Below are 14767 nucleotides of genomic sequence, written 5' to 3'. Positions count from 1 at the left end.
TCAGTTGTTGAAGCTTTTTGCTCAGACTCTCTGCCATCCCCTTCTGTCAGTAGGTCTATCCTGGCATTTTTTTAGTCGAGAACATTTTTCCCCCCTGACAAGGAAGATTCTCTTAGCAATTCCTTTCAGGAGCGTAGATTTTTTGCATGGAAAAACTGGGAAGTGAAAGAAGGTGGCTTATCCCAAGGCTATGTTAATGTATCCCAGATGGAAAAGTCATGTAAAAATATGTTCGTATGGAGCAGGGGAAGCACTGTTCAAGGCTCCCAAAAAGCAGTGCTTTCCTCTTCTTGTGTCAGCACTCAAAGGAGAACAGGAGATTTCTCCCCTTTGTTGCCCCCCCTTCACTTTGACAATAGTAATTTCAACACCTCCTTATTCCGGCCTTTCATAGAAGCTGGGCAGCTGCAACAAATTGTGGGGGAAACGGTCTTCTCCAGTCACACTTTCCAGCAGCAGAAAAAAAAAGAAAAAGGGGATTTTTTTAGCCAAGCCTGTTAGCCTGTTTCCATCCCTCTGCTGTCTTCTGCAAGGCTCAAGGGCAGCACAAGCTGGGGGAGGCAGCTTCCCCACGGGACATGGATTTGGGGTTTTGTCATTCTGGCACTGTTTGGCTGTGAGCTGGGCGTGCAGTGATTTTGTAAGGTGCTCTCTGCACAACACCAATTCCCTAGGATTATTTTCACTGCAGAGTACAGCAGCCACGTTGCCCACACGCGGAAAGCAAAGCAAAGCTCCGTCGGGCTCTGCTCTCCCTTTTAGTAACACATCAGCTCCTTTGTTTCTGGAGGGTCAGGGATCAGGTTTCCCTCCCTTGCATTCCTGCTTTATTGGATACAGATCTTCTTGTGTGCATTTCCCTCTGTCATGTTTGCTCTCGGCAACAACGACTGAACTGACATGGCTTTTGGGCTGAGGGGCTTTACGTGGTACCTTAAAAGTGTAAAGCTCTTGGAGATTTCCATGACAAAGCCACTTGGATTATTTTTTTCTTGCCATTTTTGTGGAGAGAAAGATTAAACATTTCCCTGGTGTTTTGTTTCCTGAGCTATGATCCCTCCTGCTCCTCTCAAAGAAGTGATGTGAACTGTTAGCTCGTGCACCTCCGCAAAGGTGCATTTTTATAATAGATGAGAAATGGTGAAATGAGTGATAAAAGTTACAGCTATGGGGAGATCTGATCCTCGTCTCCTGTCTGTCAGTCCTCAGCCGCAACAGGCATCACCTCCAAATCTCAGTTGTGAATCACCACCAGTTTGTATTTTGAGAACAGAGGCTTTAAAGTGTGTCCCAGGTCAGTGTGCTCTGTGTGCAGTATTTGAGAATTAGCGAAGGCCAGAAAACAGATAATTAATAAAACAGTTAATTAAAGTGGGAAGGCAATGCTTACACCATAACTGCATTTCCCCATGTGTTTTTGCTTAACATAAAATGTTTTTGTACATTTTAAGCTCATTTTACATACCCATGTTGCTAGACAGCACAAACTTGCCTGGGCAAACTAGAATGGGCATTTTTGTGCTTAAACATGGATGTGAAGCCCACGTTCCTTAAAGAGGACAAACTGAGCTAAAGAAAGCACACTTGTGCGTGTCACCTGTTCCTTAATTTCAGTTATCACCAGAGAACAGACGTGTCATATCTTTAATCTGCATGGCACGGGGACCATGGCACGCTGAGTGACCACGTCAATAAATGCACCACTTGGGTTGCAACAGCCTTATTTTAATTTTTAAAGCCCTTTGTAGCAAAGGAAAGTTATTTCTACTTAGTTGAAAGAGTAACGACAGCATTACAAGCTCCAAATCTTCAGATTCACACACTCATCACCTTTCCCAGCACAAACTTCTTGCAAACCACGTTGGGTTTTCTTCACCTTGAAGGCTCAAACTCAGTTTAGAAGCACAGTGCAAAGCAGTAGGACAGACAAGGGGAATGAAGGCAGCTGAAGGAAAGATAAAGGGAAATTGTATGAAAAAGGGTTAGTATTTTTTAGCTTTTATATTAGTTGCATTTTATTATAGCAGCTAGCAAAAGCAGTAATAAATGTAATCGTTAACTTGCAAAAAAAAAAAAAGAAGGGGGGCAGGGTAGGAAAGGGGAGGGGAGCCAAAAGGAGAGATAGGAGCAAGTCAGCCCTTTCTCCTCGAAGCCACTAAATCGTTTTTGTGTAAAGCAGAATGGCTGGTGAAAATGCTGACCTGATTTTAACCTCTGAATAGCTTCCAGGATTTTTTGGCTCCCACTGTATAAAAGCAGCCAACTGTTAATGTTCAAAATCTGCTACTGAAAAGAAAACTGGTCAAGGCATCACGTGCTCCTGCAGCAAGACTTTGTGCTTCTCGTCCCGACAGAAGTGGGCTTCTAAAGTTTTGCTGCTTGGATGCAGCAGAAAACACAAAAAGAAATCTCCAACAGTCTTAGGCAAGTCTTAAAATAAAGCAGAGAACATTTCTTGCCAGAATGGGAAGATCACCCAAGTGCTTGTGATGTTTGAGTAGCACTTCGTATCATTTAGTAGCAGTCCCAAGGGTATTAAGGTAGCGGCTGCGTTCCTGTGTTGAATCTTCCTGCAGAAGTGACATTTGCAGTGCTGTGATTTACTCCCTGACGAAACGGGGCCGCGCTCCTCCTTTATGTAAACTTCTGTGCTAACCTGCAACGTGTTCCCTGCTTAATGATCAGGGGATCTGAGTGAGGAAACACAGGTGTGATGCTGAGGCAGCTGGAAGGAAAGCCAGTGAGCGGTGTAAATCCTCTTGCACCACTGCTGCAGTGATGTAGGTAGGTCTAATACCACGTGGACCAGTTGGCTTCACTTAAATTTTGTGGATTTTACAAAGACGACACATAAAGGGTCCCTGTCCCCTCCTGGAAATCTGCCCGGTAGCTTTTTTCATGTTTTCCCCTCCTTGATGCTTTTTGTTCCTCACTCTGACTCCTGACTTTTTATCAAGTTGCTGCTTTCTGCAGATTTATGCATACGTTGGTTGAAAACAGGATTGTTAATAAATTCATCTAGGCTGCGTGCGAGGCAGAATAGACACTGCTGACAATAAAACAAGATACATTTGTTTGCAAGTTTAACTGTTTTGAGAAGGGAACAAAGAGCAGCTCAAAAAGCACTTCAAGATAAATTTACCTCAGGTTAAATATTTTTGTGATCTTACAGCTGCTGCATTTGAATTCTGACAATCTCATCAGTATTATGAAACGTTCTGGTTAATAATGAATAAGATTTCTAACAATTGCAGTTTTTTCTTAGTCTACCCAGCTTCCATTTGGGTTCATTCCCCAAAGGAGGAGCTCCCTGAAAAATGTCTGCCGTTGATGATGATGAGCTTTTGTTCGTTAATGTATCTGCTCATTGTAGGTGATTGGGCTGACAGTCAGAGATGAAAAGGGAGGCTATTTATCAGGCACGTCAGCAGCTGTTGAGCAAAATTGGTGGGATCACAGAATCTCAACCACATCAAGTACAAAAAAATATCGTTTCTGGATCCTGATTAATTTTTTTTAATTTCCTTAAAAAGGACAAATTGAGCAAAAGTAAACATGTGCACATGTGAAGCAATTCATGGTCAGGGTGAGGAGTGAGGAACCCAACCAGGCATGAAACAACATTTCTGCCTCCTCCCAGTGAAGTCTCCGAGGCATCAAGGGCTGGCTTTGCTACCAAAATCTGGCCCTTAAATACTGGATAGATAATAGGTTGGCGACAGGTGGTTGTTATGTTTTTTTGGGGAAAAAAAAAGGTGGAGGTGAGAAAGAAGAGTGTTTAAAGATAAAAGCAGAAGGAAGCAGCCCAGAACACGTGTTACATTAGAACTGTGAAATCTGCTCTGGTTTACAGTCCAGCCTGGTAGATGGAAAAAGAAATGGAGTGAAAAATTGAAAGAAAGACTACACTGAAAAGACTGAGCAGGAGATAGCTAGAGGAAAATTCAAGTTGTTGCTTATATATTAGATTTGGAACCTTTTTACCAGATTTCTTTAATATTCACAATAGAGGACTGTGAAAAATATTCATCACCTTGCTTCAGCAAGTGACAAACTAAGGTTTAGAGAGGAAAGATTTGCTGCTAAGTTTAGTTTCCCGAGCTCAGTATTTGCAGTAACTTGTGCTGTGATGCGGGGAGCGTCCCCGTGCTCTAATGCTGCTTTACCCTTACGTTTCTAGTCTGCAGAGCAAGCAGGTACGAGCCCTTTCTGGCTTGGAGGCATTCATGCCATTCTTCATGCTGCCTGTCAGCCATTGCAGCAGGGAATTCAGATTTAGAACAGCAAGAATATAGGGTCAGCATGATGCTACTGTCAAGGTATTTCTCATTACGTTTCGAGACCTTTTGTGTGCTTACTGTGATTTATAGTAGCTTGAGGCTTGGAGCAGAAATTGGTTTACCTGGTTAATCTCTGTCTTTTCATAGGATTGTTTATGCAAATTAGACCAGTTTGTTTCCCCCCCCCCCCCCCCCCCCCTATTTGAGACCACTGTTGTAAGGGAAGTTAAACTTAGGAAGAACAAGGTGGATTTTGACCTCAAAACCAGGGCTGGTTTAAGGTTGTGGTTTGGTGGTTTGTGGGTTTTGTTTTTTGTTTTTTTTTTTTGCTTGGATAAGCCTTAAACTTTCTGGCTGATGGTGTCCAGCAGAGAACAACTCCCTCTCTTCCTCTAAAAGCACCCAGTGCTCCAGAGGCCACCCATGTACTGGTTGCAGTGCCCAAGGCTGCCTCCATCCCTGGGGAAAGATTTGGGCTTCTGGTTAGTGCCAGCCCAGCTTTTCTGCTTGGCAGCCAAGCTCCTGGGGGCGGTCTGGGGCGACTTGGCTATATTTAGGCGTATCTTTCTGCGGCTGAGTTTATGAAGGCTTATGTAAATTGGGGTAAAAAAATTATTTTACTCCTTGTCAAGTCATACATTTTAGCTAGGACATCTCTGATGTGATAGGGCAAGTTGTATTTTATTGTGTTACTGGATGAGAGTGAAATGAGGTTAACCTGCAGTGGCTCCACGAGTGCTTCTAGTATCCAGTTTCAGGGCAACATATGAGGCTCGCTGCTCTGCTGCAGTTACTCTTTAAGGCAACAAAATCCCTGTTTCCTATTTGAGATGCATTATAAATCTCTACATACAATTAATATCAGAGCTGTTGCTCGTCATAAAAAGGTAGCTGTAGGAAAGTGCTTTTTCCTTCAGCTCCATCTGCAACGTGAGCATGAAGGTTGACATTTTCCAGGCATGATCTCTGCCTCAAGGAGAATTGGATGGGATGCTAAAAATCCCCTCACGTGTTTGACTCGAGACAAATGCAGTTGAAAGCCTCGTGCTCCGGGGCCCAGGCCAACCTACAACTACATTAGAAATAATATTTGCTGTCCTGTAAATACAGGATATTTCTTAGGGATGTGTAGCACTGGCTTCAGTGATGTCTGGGATGCTGTCTCAGATGCACCTTGGATGCAGTTCTGTTCTTTCCCAAAGAAATAAAAATATTTTAAAACCTGCTGTTGGGAAAAAGTTCTGACCACGATGTTTCGCCAAAGGAAAGGAGCCACGTCAGGGTTCGAAATAAAAAGCTTGACGCAGGCAAAGCATCAAATCTTCTGCTGAGGTAAAAGGCAGGCGTGAGTCTTGAATGCTAAAAGCAAGGTGGGATTGTAAAAGGGCTGCTGGTGCATCTCTGGGGTGTCTCCCTGCCCGGCATCAAAGCACACATCCTCAAAGAAGCCGAGGCAGCGCCGCTCTCGCCGATACCGTTGGTGCTGTTACAGAGGGTGGTGGTGAAATCTTGCAGGCAGAGATAGGGCAAATCCCCCAGGAGCCGTGCTGATTGCACAGGGGTGCCTCCGCGCCTTGATCCTGCAGTGAGAGGGTCTGCGGTGAGCGGTGGGGCGCTCTGATCCTACACATGCCTCAAATTCTGTCCTCGGATTAAACACGGTGTGAACTGCACGCCAGCTGATTCACGGGGGATATGATCTGTATAAGCACCCATATTTATCATGTGCCATCACTGGGGTGCTGCGGAGAGCCACAGACGTTTCTCCCTGGCTCTCGGGTCTCTCCTGTTCAGCACACAGCTCCCTTGGGTGCCCCCGTCCTGCTCTGTCCCTGCAGGAATCCCTCCCGTAAAAAAATTCCCAGCAGTGTCTGAAGGCCTGTTTGGATCCTTCTATAACCCTTTCATTAAGAAAGGATTAATTCCGTCATCTCCATCAGTGTGACATCTGCATTGTCATTTCCCAGTTTGCTGATTTCTGACTTTGTGGTGCTCTGGACCACCCGCAGGGACACTGACCCTCCTCGTCCCCAGGCTGTGACATCCCGCATCCTTCGAAGCCCTGAATGTGTCCTGCACAGCTGAAGCGTTGCCAGCAACGAAAACTTCAAATACTGGGTTTCTGGTCCATAAATGTCCCTGCAGCCCCTTCTAGCGCTGGCACAATTCCAACAATGTAATGCCAGGTTTTGGTCTGTTGGGATCGTTCCCCATTAGGGCCTCCTTTTTGCAGCCCAGCAGCTGGGTTAGTGCCGTAGTCCGGAACTACAGAGCCACGAAGTCTCCACGGATTAGTGCTAGATACTTGCAGGTGATTTAGGTCTTTAATCTAACCGAAGTAATATCAGCAGGAATTTCAACATGAGAGTCAGTTTTTAGTATAATCTGATGTTCTGATGGTCTCCTTACAGCTCTGTACACCAAAATCTGCTTGAGGATGGAAATATGGTCACTGGTACTGGTGCACGGTTCCTCGCCAGACAGCCTCACCCACCCTCTCCCCAGCCCTAAACTGCTTTAAGCTGCAGAATATTTTTATCATGTAGGTAGAGTTCAGGTACATTAATGACACAACAGCAGCCCTCTTGTGAATTTGGGCAGGATTCAGCCCAGGGGCGGCTCCTCTTTCCCCATGAAACCATCCAAAGAGCTCATTCCTGCAGAGCACAGTTCATCCCTTGCAGGGAAATTAAGAGGTTGTGGGGACGCCTGCTCGCACACCCAAACGTCTCAAGGCAGCCCCTGTTCTAGAATCCCCTCTGCAGCTCTGTTCTTTGGAAATTTTGGGGTGTGCAGATGGCAAACCTGCAGAAATAATAATAATTCGCAGCTTTTCTTCTGGCGACAGGTGTTTATGGGCTTCATCCTGTCTGGAACTTAAATGAAGTTCTTTCTACCCAAAAAGTCTTTGCACTTTTTTTGTACATAAACCTCACCTTTTGCCCTTGGTTATCACACTGAAACAACCTGAGTTGGTGCACGTAATGTGAAATTTGTGAGATTCAGTGTTGCTCACCCAAAAGTCTGTGGCAAGGTGGTGGTTGCTGAGCTCCAGGAGCCGGGGACAAGCCCAGCTCCGGGGTGGTGCTGGTAAGGCTCTGCCTCTCCCAGGGGACGTGCTCTGTGTGTTGGCTCGTGTTGCCGACTTATAGATAGCCTCACGCTTTTGTCTTTTAAATAAAATGAAATTTGTTTTGGTTTAAAATAGCTCATAGAAGAGATTAACTCCATAGAGTAATCGCTTCCAGCCTGTGTAGCCGTGCTTGTATCATCCCGGGCTGTTCAGAAGGTAAATTGATCCGCAGGGAGCCATCCGAAATACCTGATTCAATGAAGAGTTTGCACATAAACAGCCTTAGTGTAAAACAGTGAAAATCATGTTTACAATGAGCACAAATTGACAATTAGAAAAGAGACCAGCAGGGTTTATTATCATTTTTTTGTCACTTCATTAAGAGAAATCTTATTTTGACGCATGGTTATTTTGTTTTGTCCTCAGTTTAATGTATGAAGATTACTGCTTTCAGCTGCTGACGTGTCTCTACCAAGATTAATTAGAAATATACTGGGGTTGTATAAATTAATGGATTTTTTTTTCTGTAAATGGACAGCACAGCATGCTTAGCACCTCAGAGCCAGGCTTCTGAAATGGAGTTTTTCTGGGAAACAGTAAAAAATCTGTTTATTGATATTAAGCAGTTTAAGGGAGCAAAAGAAATCTGTGAACATCTGCTTCTTGTTTTTATCTTATTTTATCACGTTAACGTGTAAATGTGTTCACCTGACAGCGCGCTGTGTTTAAATGCCAGCATTTGTGAAGATACCGGTTCTTATCTGTTGCCTGCGTTGGTTTTAAGTTTTAAACAATGATGCAAGCAGCTACATTTTGGAAACCTTGATGAGGTACAAAAGCATTGATCTCACTTTATGGATGGGAAGCACAACCCCAAGAAATAAATAGGTCCAAAAGGTAAAGGCGAAGCCGCACGGGCTGTGTTGGGATGGACACAGATCAGGCACTTCTTGCACGTCTTGGTGTTTTTTTTTGGTGATTTTGTGGCTTCAGATGAAAGCTTTAATTCTGGTTCACGTTATAGTGACATTTAACGTGACATTTAATGCAGATTGATCCTTGGACATTGAAATGAATGGTTTTGCACTGGGGATAGAGTCGAGCAGCCGGCTTGGCACTTATGGAAGGAGAGCAGCATCAGCCCTGATTTTAAGTGCCTGAGGCTGCCTGTTTTGTCAGAGGGGACAGGGCAGCTCTGGCGGGGTATTTCTGAGTCCAATCAGATGCCTAACATCAGGCGACACCCATCATGTGAACAACCAACTAAAATATGTAGTTCTCCGCTCCCAAACGAATTTGGAAAAACAAACAAAAGAACCCTTACCCACGTGCAATTAAACAGCAGCCTCCTGTAGGTGCTCTGTGCCTGGAGCCTCTTCTTTAGGCTGCTTGCCTTCAAAAAGTAGCCAAAGCTTGGCAAGGCTTTAGCCTAAACGCACGTGAATCTTAGGAGTAATTAGCTGTTTGCATTCATCAAGACAAAAATAAACGCGGGGCTGGTTGTCAATGAGGCAGCAGAGCTGCAGGACTGAGCTGTTGTGCGGGCAAGGAAGGCTGCCCCTGAGGAAGCCTAACAGCGGGGTTTGTGCTGCAAAAAGAGGAGATGCTGCTGTGCCCAGGGACAGATGGCAGAGAAATTAGCAGAGAATTTGGGCCTGGAGTGGTATTTACCATGGCTAAGTGAAAATGACGTATTTCAGTGGATTTATGTGATAAGTATTAGCGAGTACATCCACAAGCACAGCGCGCCTGGGGCTCAGGAGCAGGCAGGCTGGAGTTGTGTTTCAGGGTTTGGAATAGCAGTAGGAATCTGCAAAGTTGTGGCAAGTGAGAGGATAGTGAGTTATATGTTAATATATCAACAGTCCTACTCTTTCAAGTCAAGCAGTATGAGGGAAAATGTATGGATTGCATTTAAAGCTTGATATAAACAGCTGTAAATCAAACGAGACACCGAGTTCAGTTTCTGAACCAAACGAATCCACAAGAATTAATTGTTCGTGCAAGTCAGGTGTGGGTTTTTATGTGATATTTCATTGTTAAACCGTGTTTATAAATTATACTGCTAAGTTTATAAATTTCTGAAATTATTCTCTGAAAAGGTTTTAACTGTGATGCAAATCGAAAGATATTTGGAGCACTGATAAAGTTTCTTCCTTAATCATTTCTAGTCTTTCTGGGATTGCATATTCTAATACAACATTGTACATAATTTTTAATACTCTTTATAATTATAAATGGCTTTTAACAGTATGAGCCAAGACATTATAGCTTAAATGCTCTTTTAGAAGTAGTAAGCAGAAGTAGTATCATTAAACTAAATTCCATCTCTGATTTATGTGCATGTGGAAAATATGATGAGCATCAGTTTTGGCACTTGCATTGCACAACTCCGTGTATAGCAGCATGTATGCAAGCAATTCTTTCTTTGTTAGTCATTTTGTTTGTAATTTCTTCCTTCAAGCTACTTTGACAAGCTACTCAGAAAATGTGGAACGCACAAAGTATGGAGGGGAGAGCAGTAAAGAGCTTGGATCTGGAGGAAACCTGAAACCCTGGCAGTCCCAGAAGTCCAGCATGGACTCCTGCTTGTATCGCGTGGATGAGAACATGACGGCCTCAACCTACAGCTTGAACAAGATCCCGGAAAGGAACCTGGAGACGGTCTTGTCCCAGTCAGTGCAGTCTATTCCTCTTTACCTTATGCCACGGCCAAATTCAGTAGCAGGTAAGAAATAAACATTTTTGCATTTCTGTCATTATTGAAATCAGAGACACAGCATATACATATCGCAGCCTTTTTCATGTTATCATTACCCACAGAGGAGTCTCCTTTTTGTAGTCGTTATCATTAAGTGTGACAAAAATTGTCTGTCCATTTGACTTATTACTTCTACATGGAAAATTCCTGTGGGGAAAACTGTTTCTGATGTAGTTTAATGGTTATTTCAGTAATCTGTGGTGTCATTTTTACGAAATTGTACAACTGTAAGATTAGTGGGGAGTATATTTATTAAAATAAAAGTAATTATTTTCTATCATTTTAATGCAAATATAAATATAAAATGCTCAGGTTTAAAGTACTGCATAATTCCAGGACAGCCATTTATACTCTTTCGAAGGAATCTTTGTAAGAAAAATCAGGTGTCTGATCTTCTCTGATGATCAAAAGAACTTCAGAGTTAAGAGAATTATGAAAAGTTTCCTGCAGAAAAGTTGCTGTGGATCCAATCTCTTGATGGGACTTTGCCCTGCCTGCATTAGCACATGTGTGCATCCACTAACTCAGCTTTTGCAGCATCTGGGATTTGCTAATGACTGAGCTTTTTGTTTTGGCACAGCATCAAAATTTTCTTCATTTAATTTCATAGCCACTATTTGAAAGATCCTTAAATGATGCTGTGACATAGCTTGGTAATGTCTTAACAATCTGCTAAGTTCATCCCTCAAGTTGGTAACAGCAGGAACAAGAGATAGGATCAAAAATACTAAAGCTTTACTGAAAAGCTTCTTGCCTGGAATTATTTTTCATTGCTCAGCTATTTTTTTCTTCCTGGGTAACTTTTTGGGGGTTAAAAATTACATTCAGATGGTCTGCATGTCTGGCTATATAGACATGTGGAGAAACCTTTATCTTTTTGTAGAGTCCCTGAAGGATTCTCCTTAGAAATATTAGTCCAAAAATTCTGAACTGCAAAGAGCCCAGGAGACTGTCGGTTAAAATAGCATTGCTGGTCCACCCAGGCTGTGTTGCATAACTAGATTAAATTTCCTTTTTAATCCCACTTTGGAAAATCAAAGGCCTGAAAGCAATTGAGAAATGAGGTTTTTTAGATGCTGAAATGCGAAGCCCCTAAGCGTGGTGGTTAAACAACACGTGCCATGTGCTCAAACCTGAAAGACTAAACGCATGGGATTTCAGATCAGAAAGAGATGATAAAAATGAAAGCAGGAAACTCCACTTGTGAAGCTTCATCACTTAGGCTTTGGGTTCACTTCTTAGAAGTGATGTGCCGACACCTGCAGAAGAAACCAGGGCTGGTTACTATACACTTAACTACCTGGGTTTCAGTAGAAAACCATTTAGCAAAGTTCAGGAACGCCCTTTCCTTCTGTATTTTTGTGCTTTTTAAAATATGTCATCTAGCACACATACCCCAGAATAAACAGTTGTAGGAATAGCTATGGAAAAGAGGACAAGATTTGGCTGCACCTTTTGTCATTGACTGCCCAAATGTTATTTTCTCTAAGTTTACTGCCCGAAGAGTCAACCTGCTCTGTCTGCAAACTCCACCATCCTGCATGAGCGCCTCACCTTGTGCAACCAGGTGATGGCCATGGTCAGCAGATCTGACTGAAAACGAACCCTCCAGAAAACACACACATGAATTTTGAGCCACAGGTTCATTAGTGTGGGGGCTGAAGGCAGAGCACCTGGCAGTGGATGGGGCAGAGAGCAGCCTGTAGGTGGTTGTAGCAGGGGGGTTTTCCACACTGTAAGCTAAGGATGAAGCCACACCTTTGCTAGCTCTCACTGTTCTTCTTTGTTGGTGTTTTGCAACCCAGCCAAACAGTCTATTTATACACAAACAGTCTGTTCCATTTTATGGCAGCACTTACACCTTGTGCCTTTTTTCTTTTTTTTTTTTTTCTGCAGTTTTCTTAAACTGCTCCTTGTATATCTTCCAAAATGGAACAAAAATGTTCATTTCTATGCCGGGCTTACAAATGCAGTCAGTGTCGTGTATGAATCCCTCCAGCTCACAAATGGAAGCCGTTCTCCCAACATGTATTGATCCAGTCTTGCACTTAGTTGCATAATACGTCTTCAGAAGCAATTAAAAGCAATTTATTGCAAACACTTTCTCTTGGAAAAACCCTGGAGTACCTTAAAATGCCAAAGCGGGATGTTTGTAGAGATGGGAGGTTTGGTAGAGCACTTCTGGGTCTTGGTAAATCACTCCGATCCCTGGGTTGCTGTGTATGCGATGTGAATTTTTTTTAAGTTGTGGGAACAGTGGGAGCACTTCCTTTGCGTGAGCTCAGTTGGGGCACATATGGTGACCAACACTCAGTGAATTACTGCACGGAGCATAAAAGTTGCTGGGCAATTTTATGGTTTGAAGCCAGAAGCAGCTGTGAAGGGCACCGCTGTTGTGCTGGGCAGCCAGCATTTCACAGTACTTAATTGAAAGAGAAAGGAGAGCTGGGGTGTGAGAGGGAGGGGGCAAATTGTCCTGAGCTCAGTCGTGGGAGAGCTGAAAGGGCTCGGGGTCACACACAACTCACAGACAATAAATTGCTCGCAGCTTGGCTACGAGTTAAAATACCACTAATAAATTAGAAGAAAATTAAACAAAACCTGAGCATGGAGTCATAGCATTAATACCGTGCTTGCAGGGGGAAAAAAAAGCTAAGGAAATTCAGGGACCAGAGCTGCTGATTCTTTTCTCTTAATATTAGACATTAACAGCTCTTAGTTATGTTTTAATTATTGCCACCATACCCCAGAGCCCTGCACTGTCAGCTGGTGTGGTCCAGCCACCAGCCAGTCCTCCTGCCTTCTGCTTCCACCAAATCTTCTCAGACCTAAATATGCAGCTCAGCTCCTAAAATTGTTTTCCTGCACCATTCTCAAACAAACCCAGGTCTGCCTCCAGAAAGGCTCAATATTCCTATTTTCTGCTAACAAATACCTCAGTGATACAGCTCAAACCCACTAAAATATATTTTGTTTGTTTGGCTGACGTTGCATTATGCTGTATTAAATTAATGTTAAAAAATAAGAGAAAAGCCAGTTAAAAATGTTGTTTGTTGTAATTAGGGAAAGCCCCTTCACTTCCTACATAGAGGGAAGCTCCCCTATAGGGAGCATTTTGAGAGGTATCAGTACCCCTCCAGAGCGTGACCTTGCAGTACAAAGCAACCTGCCTCCATTCTTCCAGTATTAACAGCAATTTTTCTAGCTGTGTGGCATTCACAAAGCGTAATTGAGAAATCACCAGTTCTAATTGAAACCCCAAATCTCTAAGCTAAAATGAAAAAAAGAAAAGTTTAACAAAAAAAAAAAAAAAGAAGAAGAAGGAAAGGAACAAAGAGTGGAGCCGTGTACAGAACCAGTTCAAGGTAACGAGTGAGCATGTTAGGGGTGATAAGATGGAAAAATTTCTGTTCATTGCCAAAGGATACAAAGCTGATCTGGTTATCCTTTGTGATCAGAGTGCTGACAGCAACAGCAAATTGCCAAGGAAGTGACTGTAATCCCCTTTTCTGCTGTGTTTACCTGCTGTACGGTGCAGAGCACTTTGCCCATCTGCAGAGATTGTGTGCTCTGTTTTACTGTGGGAAATGGGAAAGGGCTGCAAGCATCCAGAGGTTGGGATCCAAGAAAAACACCTATAAAAATAATCCCAGGTCTTCCAACAATTCTTTAAAACTCGGTTTTACAGTTCAGAGCCATGTGAATCCATTGGCTTTGCTGTTTTATTGTTCCCAGAAACTGAAAGCTGCAACTGCATTTTCCTCCTACCCTCTTCCAGGCAAATAAGCACAATAACTCATTTTATAGGCTTCCAGCATTTCTAACAGTAATCATCAGAAGACACTTGACATTGGCACTGGGCACTCAGGTTTCTGAATGAACACAAAGGCTTCAGCACCGTTTGCAGCTCATGTACACGACGAGCGTCTCATTCTGCTTCCATTACCCGTGAAATGAAACACGAAATCTTGAGTTCTGCAGCCCCCGCGTGTGGTTTATAAGGTCTGCTTCAGTGTTAACAGGGAATTAAAATGACCTTTTATAATACTAGTTCCTCTCTTTTTCCTCTCGGAGAATATAAAATAACAGCAAATATATTATTAGCTATTAGCTTAAGCTTTCTAACGGATAAGGAATTTAATCTTTAAAGGTGAGGGCAGGGTTTGCGTAAACGCCCGTCCGTGAGGTCTGTGAGAGCACAGCGAGTGGTGGTTATCTCAGGAAGCATCCTGTGTCTGGCAGCTGCTCCTCTTGGGATGCTTCTGGCAGAGATGTGAGCGCACAGCAGCCCTGCCTGCACCACGAGGGGGAAAAGCACAAACCAGGGGCACGGGAAAGTCATAAAAGCTGACTTAAATGTTTCTTAACATTGAAATACATTCGTGTTTTCCTCTGTCCTGTGCTGTCCCTGGAGGAGGCCGGAGAGGTCTCACGAGCAGGGCGAGCGTGATGCTCGGAGGGTCTGCAAAACCTCAGCCAGACCCTGGGAGACCACACTCAGGAAGAAGCACAGCAGAAACTTTTTAAGAATACCTCTTGCTCCACCCAAGGGAAAGAATTGATACCAAAAGGACTGAGAAAGAAGTATAACGGTAAAGGCAACATGCTGCAACACAGGGAAAGGAAGCTCTAATTAGATCTCCTGTAGTGTGC

The 14767-nt window shown here is 43.4% G+C and overlaps 1 protein-coding gene across 22 annotated transcripts in view; it reads left to right on the top strand.

The window, feature by feature from the left end:
• The window catches only part of TANC2 (tetratricopeptide repeat, ankyrin repeat and coiled-coil containing 2), a 282832-nt gene that overhangs the window by 182121 nt on the left and 85944 nt on the right, over positions 1–14767 (top strand). For all 22 annotated transcript variants that reach the window (XM_068661136.1, XM_068661140.1, XM_068661133.1 and 19 more), the window contains one exon: positions 9818–10081. In XM_068661136.1, the coding sequence (XP_068517237.1) occupies positions 9818–10081 (264 nt within the window). The remainder of the gene's footprint in view (positions 1–9817; positions 10082–14767) is intronic.

This window comes from Anas acuta, chromosome 25, assembly GCF_963932015.1.
Source record: "Anas acuta chromosome 25, bAnaAcu1.1, whole genome shotgun sequence".
Taxonomy (NCBI): Eukaryota; Metazoa; Chordata; class Aves; order Anseriformes; family Anatidae; genus Anas; species Anas acuta.
This window is presented reverse-complemented; position numbering and strand designations above follow the sequence as displayed.